This window comes from Pelobates fuscus, chromosome 7, assembly GCF_036172605.1.
Source record: "Pelobates fuscus isolate aPelFus1 chromosome 7, aPelFus1.pri, whole genome shotgun sequence".
Lineage (NCBI taxonomy): Eukaryota > Metazoa > Chordata > Amphibia > Anura > Pelobatidae > Pelobates > Pelobates fuscus.
The window spans coordinates 79,540,476-79,559,796 of NC_086323.1; the positions used below are offsets into that span (position 1 = coordinate 79,540,476).

Below are 19,321 nucleotides of genomic sequence, written 5' to 3' on the forward strand. Positions count from 1 at the left end.
AAGTGTTTTTGTCTACCAGGCATAGGTCAATTCTCGAGTATGTCATGTGTGCCTGTAGTTAAAGGTAAAATTCCTCATCGTGTCGTGTGTAATACAGGTCGTGTACATGCAGCAAATTTGCCAGGTGTGTGCTAAGTGATACGGCCGACTGTTTTGGCAGTTTGTGGTTCGTTCTCAGAATGTCCAGTCTTGGGTCTAAAATATAGTTAAAGTCGCCACACAGTATAGTATGGCCTTTTTTGTCAAGTTTCTTAAAGGCTGCACCCAAATACGACCTTTGTGTGTCGTTAGGGGCATACAGGGATGCTATCGTGACCTGTAGACCATTTAGTGCACCAACCAAGATAATGAGTCTGCCTTCCTTGTCTATATGTTGGGCTTCCGGTATAAACAACCAATCTTTATGGAAATATATGGAGAACCCTTTAGATTTAGTTCGGAATAGGGCGTAAAAAGCTTGGGCGTAGTGTTTGATATTGCGGGGGGTTGCTGCGGATGCAGAAGTGAGTTTCTTGCAAGCATATTATAGCCGCCTGAGACTGCTGGATCTCTTGTGACGCAAGTCTCCTTTTGTGCGGGCTATTCGGGACCTTAACGTTAAAGGGACACTATAGTCACGTGAACAACTTCAGCTTAATGAGAATTAATGTTTTCTGAGAAAATACAGTGTTTACATTCAAAGCTAGGAACACCTCCAGTTGCAGTGACTCAGACTGCCACCAGAGGGACTTCCGACTGCATGGAGGCATGAAACGCCTCCATCCACTCAGATCTGCTGTCAGCAGACAGAGGGCAGCACTATGCACGAGCACCCTGTCTGCAGGCTGTCAGACTGTCAGTACCGCGGGATTGTGGGAAACCAGCAAACAGAGTCGGCTGGAGCTGACAGGATGAAGACCGGAGACCGAGCAGGAGGGGAGGATTCAAACTATAAGTAAACTTATTTAGTGAGTGTGGGTGACTGAGTGTGAGTGGGTGAATGACTGAGTGTGGGTAGGTGAGTGTGGGTAGGTGAGTGTGGGTAGGTGAGTGTGGGTGGGTGAGTGTGGGTGGGTGAGTGTGGGTGAGTGAGTGTGGGTGAGTGAGTGTGGGTGAGTGAGTGTGGGTGGGTGACTGAGTGGGTGACTGAGTGGGTGACTGAGTGAGAGTGTGGGTGACTGAGTGTGGGTTGGTGAGTGAGTGATTGTGGGCGGGTGGTGGGTGACTGAGTGTGGGTGAGTCATTCTGAGTGGGTTTGGGGTCTGAGTGTGGGTTGGTGAGTGAGTGATTGTGTGGGTTGGTGGGTGAGTGATTGTGAGTGTGGGCGGATGGCTGAGTGCGGGTGAGCAGATGGCTGAGTGTGGGTGGGCGGGTACTGAGTGTGGGTGAGTGAGTGATTGTGAGTGTGGGCGGGTGACAGTGATTCTGAGTGTGGGTGGGCGGATGGCTGAGTGTGGGTTGGTGGGTGAGTGAGTGATTGTGTGGGTGGGCGGATGGCTGAGTGTGGGTGGGCAGATGAGTGAGTGATTGCGAGTGAGTGATTGTGAGTTGGTGGGTGAGTGATTGTGAGTGTGGGTGGATGGCTGAGTGTGGGTGAGTGATTCTAAGTGTTGGCTGGTGAGTGAGTGATTGTGAGTGTGGGCGGATGGCTGAGTGTGGGTGGGCGGGTGACTGAGTGTGGGTGGGCGGTTGACTGAGTGTGGGTGGGCGGGTGACTGAGTGTGGGTGGGCGGGTGACTGAGTGTGGGTTGGTGAGTGAGTGATTGTGAGTTGGTGGGTGAGTGATTGTGAGTGTGGGTGGATGGCTGAGTGTGGGTGAGCAGATGGCTGAGTGTGGGTGGGCGGGTACTGAGTGTGGGTGAGTGATTGTTAGTGTGGGCGGGTGACAGTGATTCTGAGTGTGGGTGGGCGGATGGCTGAGTGTGGGTTGGTGGGTGAGTGAGTGATTGTGTGGGTGGGCGGATGGCTGAGTGTGGGTGGGCGGGTGACTGAGTGTGGGTTGTGGGTGAGTGAGTGATTGTGAGTGTGGGCGGATGGCTGAGTGTGGGTGGGCGGGTGACTAAGTGTGGGTTGGTGGGTGAGTGATTGTGAGTGTGGGTGGATGGCTGAGTGTGGGTGGGCGGATGGCTGAGTGTGGGTGGGCGGATGGCTGAGTGTTGGTGGGCGGGTGACTGAGTGTGGGTTGGTGGGTGAGTGATTGTGGGCGGGTGGCTGAGTGTGGGTGAGTGAGTGATTCTGAGTGTGGGTGGGCGGATGGCTGAGTGTGGGTTGGCGAGTGAGTGATTGTGAGTGTGGGCGGATGGCTGAGTGTGGGTTGGCAAGTCACTGAGTGTGGGTTGGCGGGTGAGTGAGTGATTGTGAGTGTGGGCAGGTGACTGAGTGATTTTGAGTGTGGGTTAGTGGCTGAGTGTGGGTTAGTGAGTGAGTGATTTTGAGTGTGGGCGGATGGCTGAGTGTGGGTGGGCGGGTGACTGAGTGTGGGTCACTAAGTGTGGGTGACTGAGAGTGAGTGACTGACTGAGTGTGAGTGTGGGTGGGTGACTGAGGCTGAGTGAGTGTGGGTGAGTGAGTGATTCTGAGTGTGGGTTAGTGGCTGAGTGTGGGTGGGCGGGTGGCTGAGTGTGGGTGGCTAAGTTTGGGTAAGTGGGAGGGAGAGAGTTAAATAGATAGAGATAGATAAATAGAAATAAATAGATAGAAAGAGATATGAATGGATAGATGGAAAGAGATAGAAAGAAGTATAAATAGAGTGTGTATGTGTGTTTAACAATATTTATTTAAAGTGTTTGTGTGCAAACACTATATATATATAGAAATATCTCTATATATAGTGTTTGCATACAAAGTTTGGACTAGGAGCGTTGCCGTAGGAGGGAGGCGGGCACACACAGCGAGGGGGGAAAAAAAGTATATACATGTTGCCGCAGCGAGTAGGGGCTAAAAATTTAGTTGAGGTGCTAATCCGTGCATTATGTGCAAGCTCGCAGTGTACTCAACTGAGGGAGTGGACCGAACTGTAAGGGCCAAGAGTTGTCGACTCCTTGAACTTATCATAGAACTTGTAGCTTTCTAACGCCCTGGGGGCCTGCCAAACCAGGGGGTGGACAGAAGTTAGGTCGGGTTGTACGGTGCTTATTAAGCCTTATGCATGATATAATATATCACATCAGGCTGCTAAACATAAATCTGTGCGTGATTCCAAGTGAGTTGTTCTATCACCCAGGTCTGATATTTCCTTCTTAAGCTCACTTGTCATTTGCTTCAAGCTTTTTTGAATTGTAGCTTGCAGATCTTGGAGCATGCCATGCATCCTTTTTTCTTTGACAGGGGTGTCAAAATACTGGTCAGATTGGGTGTCACTGTCTGGTGGACCTTCTGAGTTGGGAGACGGCACCATAGGCTCACCGCCATCTTGAGTAGTGACGGATCGGGTTCGTAATTTTCATTTTGTTTTGACGTGCGGTGTCAGTAGCGGGCCTGATTGCTGGTCAGTATCGTCATTTTTGTCACTTTAGAGTCTGACTGGAACCGGAGCTCCTACTCCATGCATCCGGTCGTCTCGGCAGTTAGCTCCACCCCTCTCTCCAATCATTTTTGATAGATAATGGAATAATGCTATTGGTATTATTCTATATGTCCTCCTCTAAAAAACACTCAAACAGTGTTTTTTTAAAATAAAGTTTAACTCACCTTAACCCCTTAAGGACACATGACATGTCTGACATGTCATGATTCCCTTTTATTCCAGAAGTTTGGTCCTTAAGGGGTTAACCCAGCAGTGGACAAAGTTCCCGGGGCTGCTTTGCGCACACCCATCAGAAGTCACGGGAGCCACACCGAGGCCCAATCAAAGGCTTCTTTTAGAGAAGCATTTGATTGGACCATTTTCTGAGTGTTCAGTGCATGCCGAAAACAGACTAATTTATGCACAGAATTTTCATTAGGCAGCCCAGAACGGGCTTCAAAAAGCAAAAGTGGTCATGGTGGTTGGAGTTACCCATTAAATGTTTAATTTACTTTGAATTGCAACTTTATTGAATAACCCTGAAAGTCTTCATCTCTGTATTTCATGCACAGCAGCTTTGCTGTGTTTCTTTTTAATTGTGCCCTTTGATTGCTCTTTAATTTAACTTGTGAAATTATTTAGCATTTTTAATATACATACTGTCATCCTGTAACACTACTTATATGTCAGCTCTAGTTCCTTGTATGTGTCAGATAAGGCTTCCTGCTTCCACAAATGGGTTGAAGAGCTTATGCCCTCCTGTAACTGCCACTGCTTGAAGCTGATCATAATTTTTTGGACGAGATCATGTTCATGTGCATATTGTAATATATACATTTGCTGTTACTTTCTACCTCATCCATGTTGAGCAGTATGACATAATTTATACTGATATTGACTTGATTTCATCTCTTTCAGGCACTAGCAATAACATTTACAAACTTTGTAACTGAACCCTTAAAGCACTTCGTGAAAGGAATTGGGGAGTTCATTAGTTCTTTGCTTTCAGAAATCCCAAGCCATTTGCAAATTCCAGTCTTTATTTGCCTGACAATTGCTCTATTGGTAAGTTTTAATAAGTATATTATATGGATATGTGTGTACACATATATTATATGGCCAAAAGTATGTTGATATAGATGTCCACGCTTATATAGGGCTCTGTGCAGGACCCACATCAAACTTGTCCAACCATGTCTTTATGGACCTTGCTTTCTGCACAGGGACACAGCTATGCTGGAACAAGAAGGTGCCTTCTACATGCTGTTACCACAAAGGCCGGATTTAATATTGTTAGGTACATTTTCCATTTTTTTTCTCTCCAAATAAATATATATTAGATCACTTGGAAAACGTGTTCAACAATATTAAATCGAGGCCATAGTTGGAGCACACAGTTGTCTAAAATGTGTTTCTATACCAAACAGCCTCAGACCATTATGGCTCCTCCACTAAACTTTACAGTAGGCACTATGCGATCTGGTAGGAGGCATCCTCCTGGCATGTTCCACAACCAGATTCTTCCACCAGATTGCCAGAAAGCAAGGTGTGACACATCACTCCAGAGATGACCTTTCCTCTGCTCTACTCCAGATGATGCTTAGCATTGCGCCTCTTGCTGTGAGGCTTGCGTACATCTGCTCAGCCATGGAAAACCATTTCACGAAGCTCCCAATGCACAGCTCTTGTGCTGATGTTGCTTCCAGAGGCAGTTTGGGACTCTGTAGTGAGTGATGTAACTGATAATAAGGAACTTATTAGTATTAAGAGTGTCCTTCATTTATAAAGTGCTGGTTTCAGGGGAGACCTAAGTTGCATCCTCCTGGCTGGAAGACTGATAAGAGGGAGCTCTTCCTTATTTTTAAACTCTTGCTTAAAGTGATCGACAATGCTTCTCTATGAGAATTATTCTATTGGTACAGTGCAGCAGGACTCCACTGCTTTCACACGATTTAAGGTTAAACCACAATAACCTACCAGTCTTTCTAAGAGCCATTCCCCATACTCATTCTCAGATCTTTGTTCTTAAGTTCAGTCATGTTAACTGAGTAAACCTTTTGTTTCACTATTGTTTACTGTTGTAAAATAGGCTGTACTTTTAAAATTTAGTAATATGTACTTTAACACTATTGGTTCTGTATAAAATACTTTAATTATGTAACCATCTGTATTGAATTATTATTATACTTTACAGGCTTTTTGTTACGGGATCGGCTCTTCAGTAGGACAAAATAACATGGTACGTTATCTATCTGGTCCTGACCAAGGAAGAAGGCATGCTGTGGAGCACCAGTTGCCCAATCCTCCACCAACAGCCCAAGAGCAATTGCCTCCAGACTCTGTGAGTTTTAAGGATCAATATTTCCTTTTCCCTTTCCTAATTTAAAAAAATATTTATATATTACTTTTTATGTATTATATAGAAAGTCTTTGTAGTAGTTTTCTTGCACCTAAAAATTAGACGATGTTTTAGTCAGTGGGACATTTCTTAAGGCAGCTCCACCAACCTATGTGACCCAATAGTTGTTAGGTTGCATTCTACATTATGGCGGTCAGCCTATCCTTGTTCTAGGGAATTTGCAGTCCTACATAGCATGGAGCTACAGACACTGAGCTGAAGGTGACATCATTAGATCTTCGGTCTGCAGTTGCTTTTCTCCCATCTCTCCATCTCCCCACACTTCCCTCATTCGTCTGGAGACATGTTGCTGCGAAGTTTGATAGCATGCTCATTTTCTTGAAGGCCGCCGCGGCGGCTCAGGCATATTGGGCCTTTAATGCAAGCTAAAGGGTGGTGCGGCAGGACAGCTTATAGGGAGCCTCTATGATCACTGGTAGGGTCTGCTTCTCCTGCAGCTTCATCCAGAAGGTGTAAAAGAGGGTTTCCAGGCATTGGAGAATAGTGGATGTCTCTCTTACAAGATTAAAGGTACCCAAGGCGTCCGCCATCCTAAAGGTGCCTCTGGCAAAATTGTCGACATCTGCAGTGCCATTATAGCTCTTGGTTGCACCTGTGTTGGTGTAGTCGATGATTGCAGCACTACCAGAGGGCCCAAACAGGTCTGGGGAGCCTATATGGTTGGGACCGGGATCAGCCCCACCGGTCCAAAGAGGGGGGTTGCAGTGTGCCATCGTCAGTTGTAGTGGAGTCCTGCCTGGGCCTTGCTGGGAGATCATCCGTCTCTCCCTTCCACAGCACTTGCTAGGCCCAAAGAATGGCAGTAAAAAACATAGGCCACACAGCAGCAAATGATTGTGGGAGTCGTTTCCAGGCCTGTTGATTCGAGGGTGTAAGATTATGCTGTTAGCTCCAGTTTGAGGGCTAGAAAAGCTGGTTGGTGAAGTTTAGGCAGAGTTTTGGCTGGAGCTCTTGTAAAATGTGGCCTATCGCCATGACAGTCAGGCCCCCTGACTGAGGAAAAAAGTCATTTTCAGTTTCGGTTTTCGGCCAAGGGCATCCTGAATTTTCGTTTTCGATCCAGAATTTTCATTTCGGGGCCTTCCTAAAATAAATCCAATTCATGAGCAGTTTCTTCAGGAACCAAAAATTCTGGAACCAATTGATAGTGTAGATGGTGCTATTTCAACATTGCCCCTAGACTCAGTGAGTTTTGGAAACAAATATTTTCTTTTCCCTTTCCTAATTTAAAATAATAAATAAATAATAAAAGTGATGCAAAGTTTTCGTCAGGAGAACACCAACTATCTCCACCAACCTATGTGACCCAATAGGTGTACATGGTTAGTGTAGATAGTTGTGTTGGTGCAAGCAGATTTCCTATATATGTCAGGAATTCAAATTAGTATAAAACCATTTAATCTGGATAATATAAAATGGAGTAAAAATAATGAAGAAAAAAAAAAGTCACACATTAGTGAATGTACCTGTGCATGTATAAAATACACTTTATTGGATACACCTGCTGATTAAAAGATCTAGTAGATATAGCGCTACAGAATCTGCTGGCGCTATATAAATTGCGATAATAATAATAGTCCATCATGCGGCAAAAACATCAAGCAGTTTGTTTGCTATTTAAAACCAAAAATCTAAATGTACTGTGATCTGAAAGAATTTTTTTTTTATTTTTTTTTTAAATCTGTTTATTGAGGAGTATGCATATTCATCAATAGTAACAAAGTAAGACACGCAGGTCTAGGTATGTAAGTAAGATAATATAAACAGAGCAAAAGTATGTTATAACTAAGCTGTCAGTAACATATTGTGCGCGATAGGGATTACACTTATCAACAGGGTAACTAGACCCATCCGTCCGCTAGTCTAGTGTCAGCAGGGTATCATAGATAAACGTGGGTAACCTTATATACCAAATTACACCAATTGTTATAGTCGTGGCTTGTAACCAATGCACATAGAAGGAGTATGTCTGGAGTTACATTCGCCATTACATACATATCCCAATATATGAAGTTGTTGTAGAAAACGCCCATGTATATTTCCCATCTCATAGGTGAGGTATTTGTTATGAGGCGGGTTAGCATTAATTATACCTGCGCATAATTCTAATTATAGTGAATGTTGCAACATGCTACGTGGTGGATACCCCCAACACCAGGTCAACGTGGGAGTCGGAGCTAGCAACCAACCTGAGCCCCGCACCCGACACATCGATTTTCCCCTCGACCGTGACTCTTGGCTGAGCTCGTATGGCGTCCATGTGTCCCTGTACCCGAGGGAAGGCATTTGGGGCATTCCTGTGTATCATGAGAGAAGTGTCCAGGTGCTGTGTGATGAGGGTGCTGCTCCTGCACAAGGAGATCTGAAAGAATTCAGCTGTGGAATGGTTTTTAGTGCAAAAGCAGATGATTTGACTGTCTCAAACTGCTCATTTCCTTGGATTTTATCACACAACAGGGTGGTAAAATGTTTTATATTTTTGGAGAAAAAAAAATCCAATAAGCTACATAAAAAATAAATACATTATTTTAACGTTTCCCGGGTGAACCCAGAGGTCCAAACTTTGAAGCTGTCATTTTTGTTTGATTTCTGTATTATAGCACAAAGGACATAGTCAAACGCAAGTGTCGAGCCTCTAAGGCCGCGTTAATGGGGAAACCCATGCAAATTTTCCTTTCTCCCACCATCCTACTATAGAGGAGGTTGTGGCGACTGGTCTGTTAACCACTGCGTTCCCACAATATTCCATTCGCCTGGGGCCACCCATTTAAATTACTTGCTTTTCAGAATGGCAGCTTACATGTTCTGCTACCCACTGGGGACCCACAGAAGTTTTTTCAGTCCTTGGGACTGAAAATGCTGGACGACCCTTTTACCCTAATGCTGAGAGAATGGTATGAGATGGGTGAACCCTAAAGGTTCTGGGTTCATCTACTGTATGTCCTCTTTTGGAAACGTTCTCCTGGACTTTTTTTTACCACTGTTGGGAACTTCCACTACCCTTTTGTCTCCTCTGGAAGCCAAGTTGGCACCTATCTACCCCCCATTTTTGCTTGTTTGCTCCCTGTTCCCAGTCAAGAGAATGCTCTGAATTGTTAGAGTGCTCTGAGAGTGCCCACTGTGTGTATCCGCCAGCCTTCGCAGTGATGCCCATGGGGTTGTAAGAGGTGAGTGATGAGACTGGCAATCTAATTTGATAGACCCGAATAATTTTCTCTTTGGAGCTACCAAAAGCTCGAAACCCCTGGTGCGCATCCTGCAAGATATTACAGAAAATAAAAATATCTATGCTGTTGTGCCCATTGGGGACATTTTGTGGTACCTATACACCGGCCTTAAAGGGAGTCTCTAGTGCCAGGAAAACAAACCTGGTTTCCTGGCACTATAGAATCCTGCAGTGCCTCCCTCCCTTCTCATAAACTGCAATAATTACCACTGTAGGGTTAAGTGACATGGGGCATTCCACCAGACCACTTCAATGAGCTGAAGTGATTTGGGTGCCTACAGTGTCTCTTTAAAAAAAAGTATTCTCATTAACCATGTCTAATGTGACTGTGGGGAGAGGTAGATAGAGTGTTTTGGGCTCTTATCCTCCCTGTCCCATCCTTGGGAGTGGAGGGGATTAATGGAGGAGAGGGTGATAGCTGCGGGTTGGGACCATGCCGGTCTTCACATAATGTTCAGATTGCCCATCCTGTGTGTTGCCCTGAATCTGACTTGGTTTTGGTGTCCCGGGGACACGCTCAGTGTGGTGCTTCCAGTTGGGAATGAAAGGGGGGTATTGGGGTGGAGGCTCTCCTGGTTGATCTTTAATTTGTCAGGACATGTTTACCTTTCTAGAGATACATCATACAGTCAAAGGAAACTAATAATAAAAAATATTAAATGTTTATAGTCATAAACAGAGCAGAAGCATGTTCTGCTTTGTTCATTTCCCTATTTGCTTCCCTGAGGAGGGGGGGGGGAAGGAGTGGCAATAGGCCTTCTCTTGGGATAGGGATTGCCCTCTCCTTTTTGCTTTAGGTTGGGTTGAGGGCAGCCTCTCTAACCCAGGTTACACGTTGGGATACAAATCCTATGATAGCCCTTATGGCTGCATCCATGGCCGGGCTGGGACTAAAATTCGTCCCGGGCACTTAAAGACAGAGAGCCCACAAGTAGGGGCGGGGCCAGAAAGGGGGCATGTTTTGTCATCACCATTGACAAGCACGCCCCCCTTTTACCCACCAAAATGAGTATGTTAGTGTGATGCCCCTCCAGAGCATCTAGTGGTCTTGGGTGAAGTAAATGTCCTGTTTTTGGGCGGGCTTTGTGCAATGTAATCATGCGCTGCCTTTGCTTGTGACTTGTCTCTGGTCTTCTCAATACTGGGATACCAGAGAAAAAAGTGGAACAGGGCTGTCAAAGTGTGTTGTGCATGTGTGGAGATGCTCCCTGTGGTGTTGTACGTGTTTGAAGGTTGCTTTTGAGATTTCATGTGTATAGAGCAGACTATTTGTGTTGTTCTGTGTGTGTAAAGGGGTCTGTTTGTGGCATACTATGTGTGGCTAGTGTTTAGTGTGTATATGTGAGTTTCGGAGATGCAGTGTGTGTAGTGTGCATATAGGGATATAAAGTGTGTGAAGTGTTTTTGTGTTGGTGCAGAGCTGTAGTGTGTATATATAGTGTATGTGTTTGTGCGTTAGAGAAGGGATTATAGTGTGCATATATATGGGTAGAAAGTGTGTATTGGTGCAGGTGCTGTAGTGTGTGAGTGTAGTGTATTAGTGCAGGGGCTGTAGTGTGTATATAAGGATATGTAGTGTGTTTGTGTGTAGGTGCAGGGGCTGTAGCTGTAGCGTGTACATATGGATATGAAGTGTGTGACGTGTTTGTGTGGTAATGCATGGGCTGTAGTGTGTGTGTGTGTATATATATATATATATATATATATATGTATAAAGTGTGTTAGTGCATGGTCTGTAGTGTGTGTATATGGGTTTATAGAGTGTTTTTTGTGTTAATGCTGGGGCTGTGGTGTGTGTATATGGGTTTAGAGTGTGTATAGTGTGCAAGTATGAGAGGATGTGTGGATATAGTTAGTATACAGTAATTTAATAATAAAAAAATAAAAAAAATAATTTTCTCCCCCTTATTACCTTGCAGGGGGAAAGGGGGTATGCTGCAAGGTAATTCCTAGTTGTCCAGCCGGCATGTTATTTAGTTTGTACACCGCTGGGCGCCAGTTTTATAGAGCGTTGCCGCGGGTTACCATGGCAATGCGCTGATGATACCGGCGCTTGCGATAAGACAGACTGCTTGCCCTGCATGCACGGAGAGTTTTTTGCTCCCTGTGGACTCTTCCTTCCACCGGCCCGTGAGGGGACAGAACTCCCTCTTCGGGCCAATGCTGCCCTGCTGGCCTCGGCCCATGGCCATCGTGGCCCACCGGACATTTGCTCAGTTTGCCTAATGACCAGTCCGGGCCTGGTTGCATCACCGCTGATTTGACTCATGGAATCTGGGGGGAATGTCGGTCTGGCTCCTTGGAGGGGAGGTTGTCCAGGGTTATTACAGATCATGACTACAAAGATTGTATCAATGTATGTAAAGGGTCTCAATTCTTCTCAAGAAAGCAGATTGAGGTTTAGAGAATTAAAAAGGCTAAATGCAGATATTGCCTTTCTTCAAGAAATGCTCTCTGTAAACACAATGGTGTTGCTATCCTGTCCCATAAGCATGATCAATTTCAGGTTTTAAACACCCGTAGAGATGAAGAGGGAAGATTTATGTTGGTCACGGGGACAATGTGTTCCCACACGCTACATTTACTTAACCTGTATGCACCCAATGTTCCAGATGTGGGTTTCTGGGATAAGATAGGAAAAATTATTGGCAAACTGATGACTGATCTGGTGCTAATAGGGAGCAAATGTAATGCAGTCTAGTACCTGGCAGTGGAAAGGAGTTCTAAGCAAGGGGAATTATGATCCCAGGGTCACAGTATCCAAGACAAGTTGTTTTACAAGTTTATGTGTAAATTATTTTTTAATTCTTTATTTTGGGGGCATAGAGTTCATACAGCAGTGTCATCATATTACGCAATAACATAATGGAAAATGCACTAATAACTGCTGAAAGGGGCCCATTTTTTGAATAATAAAAGTGTAGGAGAACAGTCAACACATATGTAAAAACATTTTCCGATGAGTAGTATGATAAGGCTGTCATTATATTTGTCACAATTGCCTCTTAGAGAATCAGATTTATTTGCTAGCGAGAAAACGGTTTAGAATGCTCTCTAACCCAGAGCAGAGCATGGGGGGCTGGAGAGAGGTGTCTTAATGGATAGGGGTTATATACTGGCGGTGTCTGCAATTGACGGTGGTGTCTGTGACTCTGAAGGATGACATCCCTTGGTGAGTCTACCCGGGCTCTGGTTACTTTTGAGATACAAAAACCCCTTCCACCACTGCTTATTTGGGGGGTAAGTATAGTGCTTAGCAGCCGCCTGGTGTAATGCGATAGTTCCTCAGGGTTGACAGATTCCGGGATGCCCCTAATATTTACATTTTGGCTTCCATGCCGGTCTTCCATGGCATCCAATAGAGTTGTGCATAGAGTTTGGGTCCGTTTGAGGTCTGCTGTCATGGACTCTATTGTGAGGCATTTCGAGGTAAGGTCATGTGTATCTGCTTCCACTAACTTTACACGCCCCTCCACTGTGTGTATTTCTTCCCGCACTGTGGCGATGTCCACCGCAAATATCTGGTGTATGTTGTGGAGTAGTGCCTTGATGTCGCTTTTGGTAGAGGGCAGCTCATTATCCTCATCAGAGGAGCTGTGGTGTAGTCTCCCATTGCCTGGGATCTCATCCAGCACTTCCATGGCCTATTCCTCAGAGGAGGCAGAAAGCGAGTCATCACTTTCTTTTGGTGCGACTGTGGTTAAGACCCTGGTAAGCCAGAGCAGGAGATCTCCAATATCCCAGGGGTTTACGCCATTCTAACTGGTCCTTGGTGTCTGGACTTCTTCTCCATGAGTTGGGTGTTTACTTCGCCTCTTAATATGTGGCGGTGAAGTGTGTTAAGATGCTTTTTCAGGCTTGGCTCACTCTGGTCCTTCCTAGTTTGATCCATTCAGATCAAGTGTTTCTCTCTTCCCTTCAACAGGCCTAACTCCAGTGTTCATACAGGACATCTTTTGGAAAACATAACAGTACTAGTTCGAATCGCCTCCTGTTTCGAATTATATTAGCCCTCTTGTTAGAGCCTCTTCTGCACCTTATTAGGGAGAATGGATCTAGTCAGGTTATATTAATTGGCCAGGAAAGTTATAAAGTAGCTGCATACACAGATGACCTCTTACTTTCCATTGTTAGTCCAACTCAGTCACTCCCTCACCTGTTTCGTCTACTGGATCACTTTGGGGAACTGTCGGGCTACAAAATAAATTACTCTAAATAGAAAGCTGTGTCTTTTCATGTGTCTTGCGTCAGAATGGTGCAGTTATGAGCCAAATTTGGATTGTCATTTGGTTCTTCCTTTAGTTATCTGGATAGAAGGAATGGCTCCTTGGTAGGATCCATTGCGTGAAGAGGATTATGCTGCCTAGATTTCCATTATTTTTTTTCCAGCTCTGCCTGTTGATGTGACAAAGGGTGAATTGGCCAGGTTATAGCGAGCTATTGATGTATACATTTGGCAAAATAAACATCAGTCTTGCCAGAAATGTATTATATAGACCTAACAATAAGGGAGGCCTAGACCTTCCAAAAGTAATCGTATTTTGCTGCATAAAACAAAGATAAAGCACCTTACAGCATATACAAATCACCTTGCTGGTATCAGCTAAAAGGCAAATTTATCTGATGAGACAGGAAGGGGTGCTGCCCCTACATACTTATAAAGTCTTAATAAGACTTTTTACTATGTATTTTAAGCTGTTGGATACTAAGCTACTGCTGCTGTAAGCGCGGTGCTTTATCTTTGTGTTTTGTATATGAATTTTGTATCACTCAGCTATGTTACATTGCTGCCAGCCTCCCTACGTTGTCTTATTAAGACTTTATAAGTATGTAGGGGCAGCACCCCTTCCTGTCTCATCAGATAAATTTGCCTTTTAGCTGATACCAGCAAGGTGATTTGTATGTGTTATAGCCCTATTCAGGGTAAAGTATGTAGGGGTTTATAAAACACCCCTTCATGTCTCATTAGAGACGTTTAAACTTTGTCTGATACCAGCAAAGCTTATTGAATGTGTAGAAGCCCTATAAAGGGTTAAATGTTAAAGGGTTTATAAAATACCCCTTCCTGTCTCACTGGAGATTCTTGGCTGAAATCAGCATATCTAATGGCTAGTGTAGGAACTCACCTATTGAGGCTTGCCTTGACGTGGCTGGTATTTTGCTGCATAATTGTCCCAAATAATATTGTGGCATCCTCCTGGGGAGATCGGTCGATCTAGAGATGGAATTAATGAGTACTGATTTACCATAGTTTTATATGTGGCTTGAACATTTTTCACAGGCTTTGACACATGCATCAGGTCCACATATTTTAAACTCACTATACATTTAAGATAGAATGAGAATCTCAATCACCAACCTTGGGTGAATGAGAATACTAATTCTTGTTATCCCTTTGAGAGTTAGAACTGTGCTAGAGATTAATATTGGTGGGTCGAAAAGTAAATGAAACATGAGAAAAAGAAAAGGTAAAAATTCATTTTTTTCTCTACTTCTCCCTCCCTCTACCTCTTCTGTTTCTTCTCTTACCCTCTATCTCATCTCTATGTGCACTCTAAGCTCTCGTCTTAACAAACTTAGAAACTTGCCCTCTACATTGATGGGCGGACAGGCAACTCTTGTTCACACACACACACACACACGAGGTAACTAACAGATACTTCGCATACCCAAAGCTGTAGGCTGCATATACCGTACGCCTTCTACCTGTTTGAAGTATCAATCAAGTAACAGTACCATTGTATGCGTATATTCTACATGCCCACTGGAGCCGTGAATTGGTGGGGGCCTAGTCTCAGCCTCACTTACACTTTGTGGCACATTCCACTAACAAACTGCACTATGAACTGATGTATTGTTTTATATATTACTATATAAACTGTACACTTCGATATTACTCTTGGGACCTGCGTGTCCACTTTATACGTTACAACTCCATGCATATCTCACAGCATTATTGATCTGTTCAATAAAACTCTTTGAATACCAAAATAATAAAATAATGCAATAAAAAAAATCAAATGAAATGAGAACTTAGAAAATGTGTTAATCATTTAAGTAAATGAACTAAACCGAAAGAACAAAATAAATAATCACTGAAAAGGAAGGTAAATATATTAAAGGGACACTATAGTCACCAGAGCAACTACAGCTTAATGTAGTTCTGGTGAGTATAATCATTATATGCAAACATTTGTATGCAAACACTGCCAGAGAAAAGGCAGTGTTTACATTGCCCCTAGAGACACCTCCACGTGGCCAAGGGAAAGCATTGAATTGGCTAAAAATCTGCAATTTTGATGTCACCAAGGAGCCGGCGCTGAAAATAAGGTAAATTTTAATTCCTTTTAACGGGGAGCAAGCCCCCTAAATTGTGAATTTTGCACTATAGGGTCGGGAATACATGGTTGTGTTCCTGACCCTATAGTGTTCCTTTAAAATTTAAAGTTTCAATTATGAAAAGTCCCCAACATCTGAAAAGTAAGGCCTGCCAATATATTGCTCCTTCCAAATCGATCAGATCTACTAAGTCAAACATTACGGTTGACACCAATGCATTGGTAAACTGTAGTACCACTCGTATCATCTATCTCATTTCATGCAGCTGTGGCATACAGTATATCGGCAAGACGTTCCAGCAATTTCGACGCAGGATCCTTCAACATGTTGGATCAATAACCAACACCAACGCCAGTTGCCAGACAATGTCCACCAAGGTAGAATGGATAACCTTAAGTTTCAGGCAATTGAGAAACTCTTGCCTAATCCCAGGAAAGGCAACTTTAATAGACAATTATTACAAAAGGAATCACAATGGATTTATGCTTTCAAAACACATACATCATTAAGTAATTATATTCCATATTGGCATGTTTAATATATTAAATTTCTTGATTTTTATAAAATAGTATTTTCATTCAACAACATCTAATTGCTTCACACTTATGCAGCGCCTATTCTGCTCTATTTACTTTTCTTTTTTTGCAGCCTACAGTTTGAGTATCAGATTTACATACCAGCACTACCCAATTCCTTTATTATATTGATAGGAGCCAAGTCCAATTACCATATCCATCATTTCAGATGTTGGGGACTTTTAATAATTATATTTGCCTTCCTTTTCAGTGATTATTTTGTTCTTTTGGTTTAGCTCATTACTTTGAAAATTTGCTAATCATTTAAGATGTAATTTCATTTGATTTTTATTACATTAATATTTTTATGCATTCTGTTTATGTACATTGAATTTAGGTATTCATTGTTTTCCCCCACTTCTCCATAGTAACCAGTACCCAACAGGGATTCTGTTCCCCTTTGAAAAGCCGCTTACCTGCAAACCGCGCGTCGCAACAGTATCCTATTCACAGAGACAACTAAGGCTGAGATTTTTTTAGTGGCCTATTTATTTAAATTTACTGCTTGTGCATTCTACTTGGATATGTAGGTTTCTCTATCTATAATTACTGACCGTATTATTTTATTCACATCCCCTCACTTATTTTATGTTCATATATTTAGGTTTGTTTAGTTGTGTGTGTTTATTTACCAATTACTATTAAAAGTTATGTTTTATGATCTATTAATCTAGGACAGTGTATCTTTGCTCTTGTCTAATATTTTAAAATCAGGGTTAACCATATCTCTGTCCTGTAATTTACCTTTACATTTATTAGCTTCCAACATTTTCCTTAAATAAAATACTGTCAAGAAGAGGCTAACCTGCAAATTGTTTTGTAAGAATTTTTTTTATTTCTTTTAAACAGAGCAGAAATGATGTTTCTCAACCTAAAGAAAAGGATTCTGTAGAGGAACCTAAAGGAAATGAAGATATTCAGCCAAATGTGGCATTAAATGTTTCAGCATGTACCCCTGAGACTGAACAAACCATCAGAGACAGAGACAGCCCAAACGTGGAGACTCTTACATGCAATGTAAGTGAACAGGTAGATCAAAATGAAGGATTCTCCACTTAAATGAGAAATGTTTAATTTCTTATATACTTTTCACTAATGAAAATATTGTATTTGTATTTAGCTGTGCAAATAAATATATATGAACACAGAGCTTGAGAAATTCTATCGGATATCATTGTATTCCTACAGTCCTTTGCTGCAACTTTAAGAAAAAGCCGTTTATATTTAAAGCTCAAACTTTAGAATGTGTGTGTGTGTGTTCTTTCAAACTGAATTACAAAATATGTACCCGACTATACTGTATTAAGTAGGACAAAAAGAATCCTTTAACTTTTAAACCATTGTGACTTTGAACCAGGTCTAGTAATACTTGGTATCCATTAATAATACAGGAGAGTGAATATACTGTAATCAGGTATTACAGGTAAGTAATAGAACATCCTAACTCTTAAAAATAGGATTTATACTCCAATGAAAACTGTAAATTTTAATCTTTAACTATAAAAAAAGAAAACATTTGTTTTTTTAGTTTGGCTAGCAATCTGACTATCGCGTGTAAATCACCACTTACACAGTTTGTTTTCCTGGTTAAGTGCTGATTTAATGTAACCCCTAAAAGAAAAAAAGAAAAATACTGTTGTGGAAGTAGTAAATTTTAGCTACGAAGAAACTTAGTTGCCCTTTGCATGCAAAACTCCATCCAGAATGTAGAAATAAAGTCACAGGTTTCAATGTAGTATAAAGGAGCAATTCCAAAGAATAATCTATTACTTATTTTCCACCTATGAATTAAAATTAACATACAGTAAAGCAGACTTATTGCTCAGTGGTTCAAAAGCAGTCAACACCTTTCATACAACAAAGACCTTTAACTAGAATAGATAGGCTGCTGTTAAATCGCTGAGCCCTGAATCAGTTTTACTGTATGTTGGTGTGATTATTTTAATCCATATTTGGAATATGAGTTTTATGGAACGTGAAGTAATGGATTATTCCTTGGAATAGATACTTTATATTCTTATTAGGAAACATGTGGATTGACCGTGCTTTTGTGGCAATGAGGTGGTGACTTTCAATTCAGGAGTTAAAATGGTTACTCCAACCACCATGACTTCTGCTTTGAGAAGTGGTCATAGTTGTAGTCTGTATGTGCACATCAAGTGATATTTGCATATTTTTCTACCTGGGGTGGGGTTCCATGCGTCTAGTTTTTTTTATTTTACAATATCGCAAAACTAAATAATTCACTTAGAAATGAATGGAGCTCTACTATGAGGTTTAATATGATATGCCTCACATAGTTGGTAAAAAAAAAAAAAAAAAAAGAGCAAAAATAATCAGCCAATACATTAAACAATTAGTGGTGTAAGAAATCATGTTTTAAAAAAACAAAACAAAAAACACAATTTATAAGAACACTAATAACATATAAAAACACAAACACTGAAAAGTACCTTGGTTTTCCCACCTCATTTTTAGTATACTACTAAAAAAAAAAAATTATATATAATTGCTTTTTAAATAGCCCTTTAGGAGACAGAGCACATTTGCCTTCCTTGCACACTTTAGCAATACCAAAGACAATATCTTCTTGGATTTTTAGGCTAGACCTGAATGCATTACAGAGAAGATCTCTTCAAAGACAAAACGTGATAGGAAGAAAAAAAAAATAACAGTCTGTAGTGTTTCTCATACAACGTCTTTAAGTTAGCAGGTTAAACACACTGTTCATTGGATGCAGTTAACTCTAAAGTGAATGAAAAAGTGATAGTAAACCGTGTTATTGAATCCATTTGAGTTCATCTCTGTACAATGTTAAAGTGAATCAATTCAGTAAATATGACATGGCAGGTCTTTGTATATTGTAAATTTCAATTTATACTTGTTAGGCAAATTGCTATCAAATCTAAAGATAAATGCTCAACACAGATTGCAACAGCTATTCCACCAATGCATACAGTTCCATAATGCACCCACTCAGATCCTTTGCATTCTGGAACTCAGTGAAGTGCATTGTTGGTCAACATGTGCATCATGTTAAAATATTAAAAGAGAAAAACTTAAGCAAGTATAGTTCTGCACGTTTCAGTGCAGACAACAGATCCATTAAAACCTAAACTCTATAATGTTAGCTCTACATACAGCATACATATATTTTATACTGCTTACTGTGGTGGCTGTTGTGCAAGGAGTCTAAATGGTTTGACAAAACTGTAGGGCACGCCACACCCATAGACATTGCACCATAACCACTACTATAAAGCTGCTCGTGTCCCTAC

General features: G+C 41.9%; 1 protein-coding gene across 1 annotated transcript in view; it reads left to right on the plus strand.

Annotated features, from left to right (window-relative positions):
* CLCC1 (chloride channel CLIC like 1) overlaps positions 1 to 17,102 on the plus strand; it is a 153,999-nt gene extending 136,897 nt beyond the window's left edge. The window contains exons 8-10 of the mRNA XM_063428068.1: positions 4,403 to 4,549; positions 5,679 to 5,825; positions 16,893 to 17,102. Coding sequence (XP_063284138.1) covers positions 4,403 to 4,549; positions 5,679 to 5,825; positions 16,893 to 17,102 — 504 coding nt within the window. The remainder of the gene's footprint in view (positions 1 to 4,402; positions 4,550 to 5,678; positions 5,826 to 16,892) is intronic.
* The last annotated feature ends 2,219 nt before the right edge of the window (positions 17,103 to 19,321 follow it).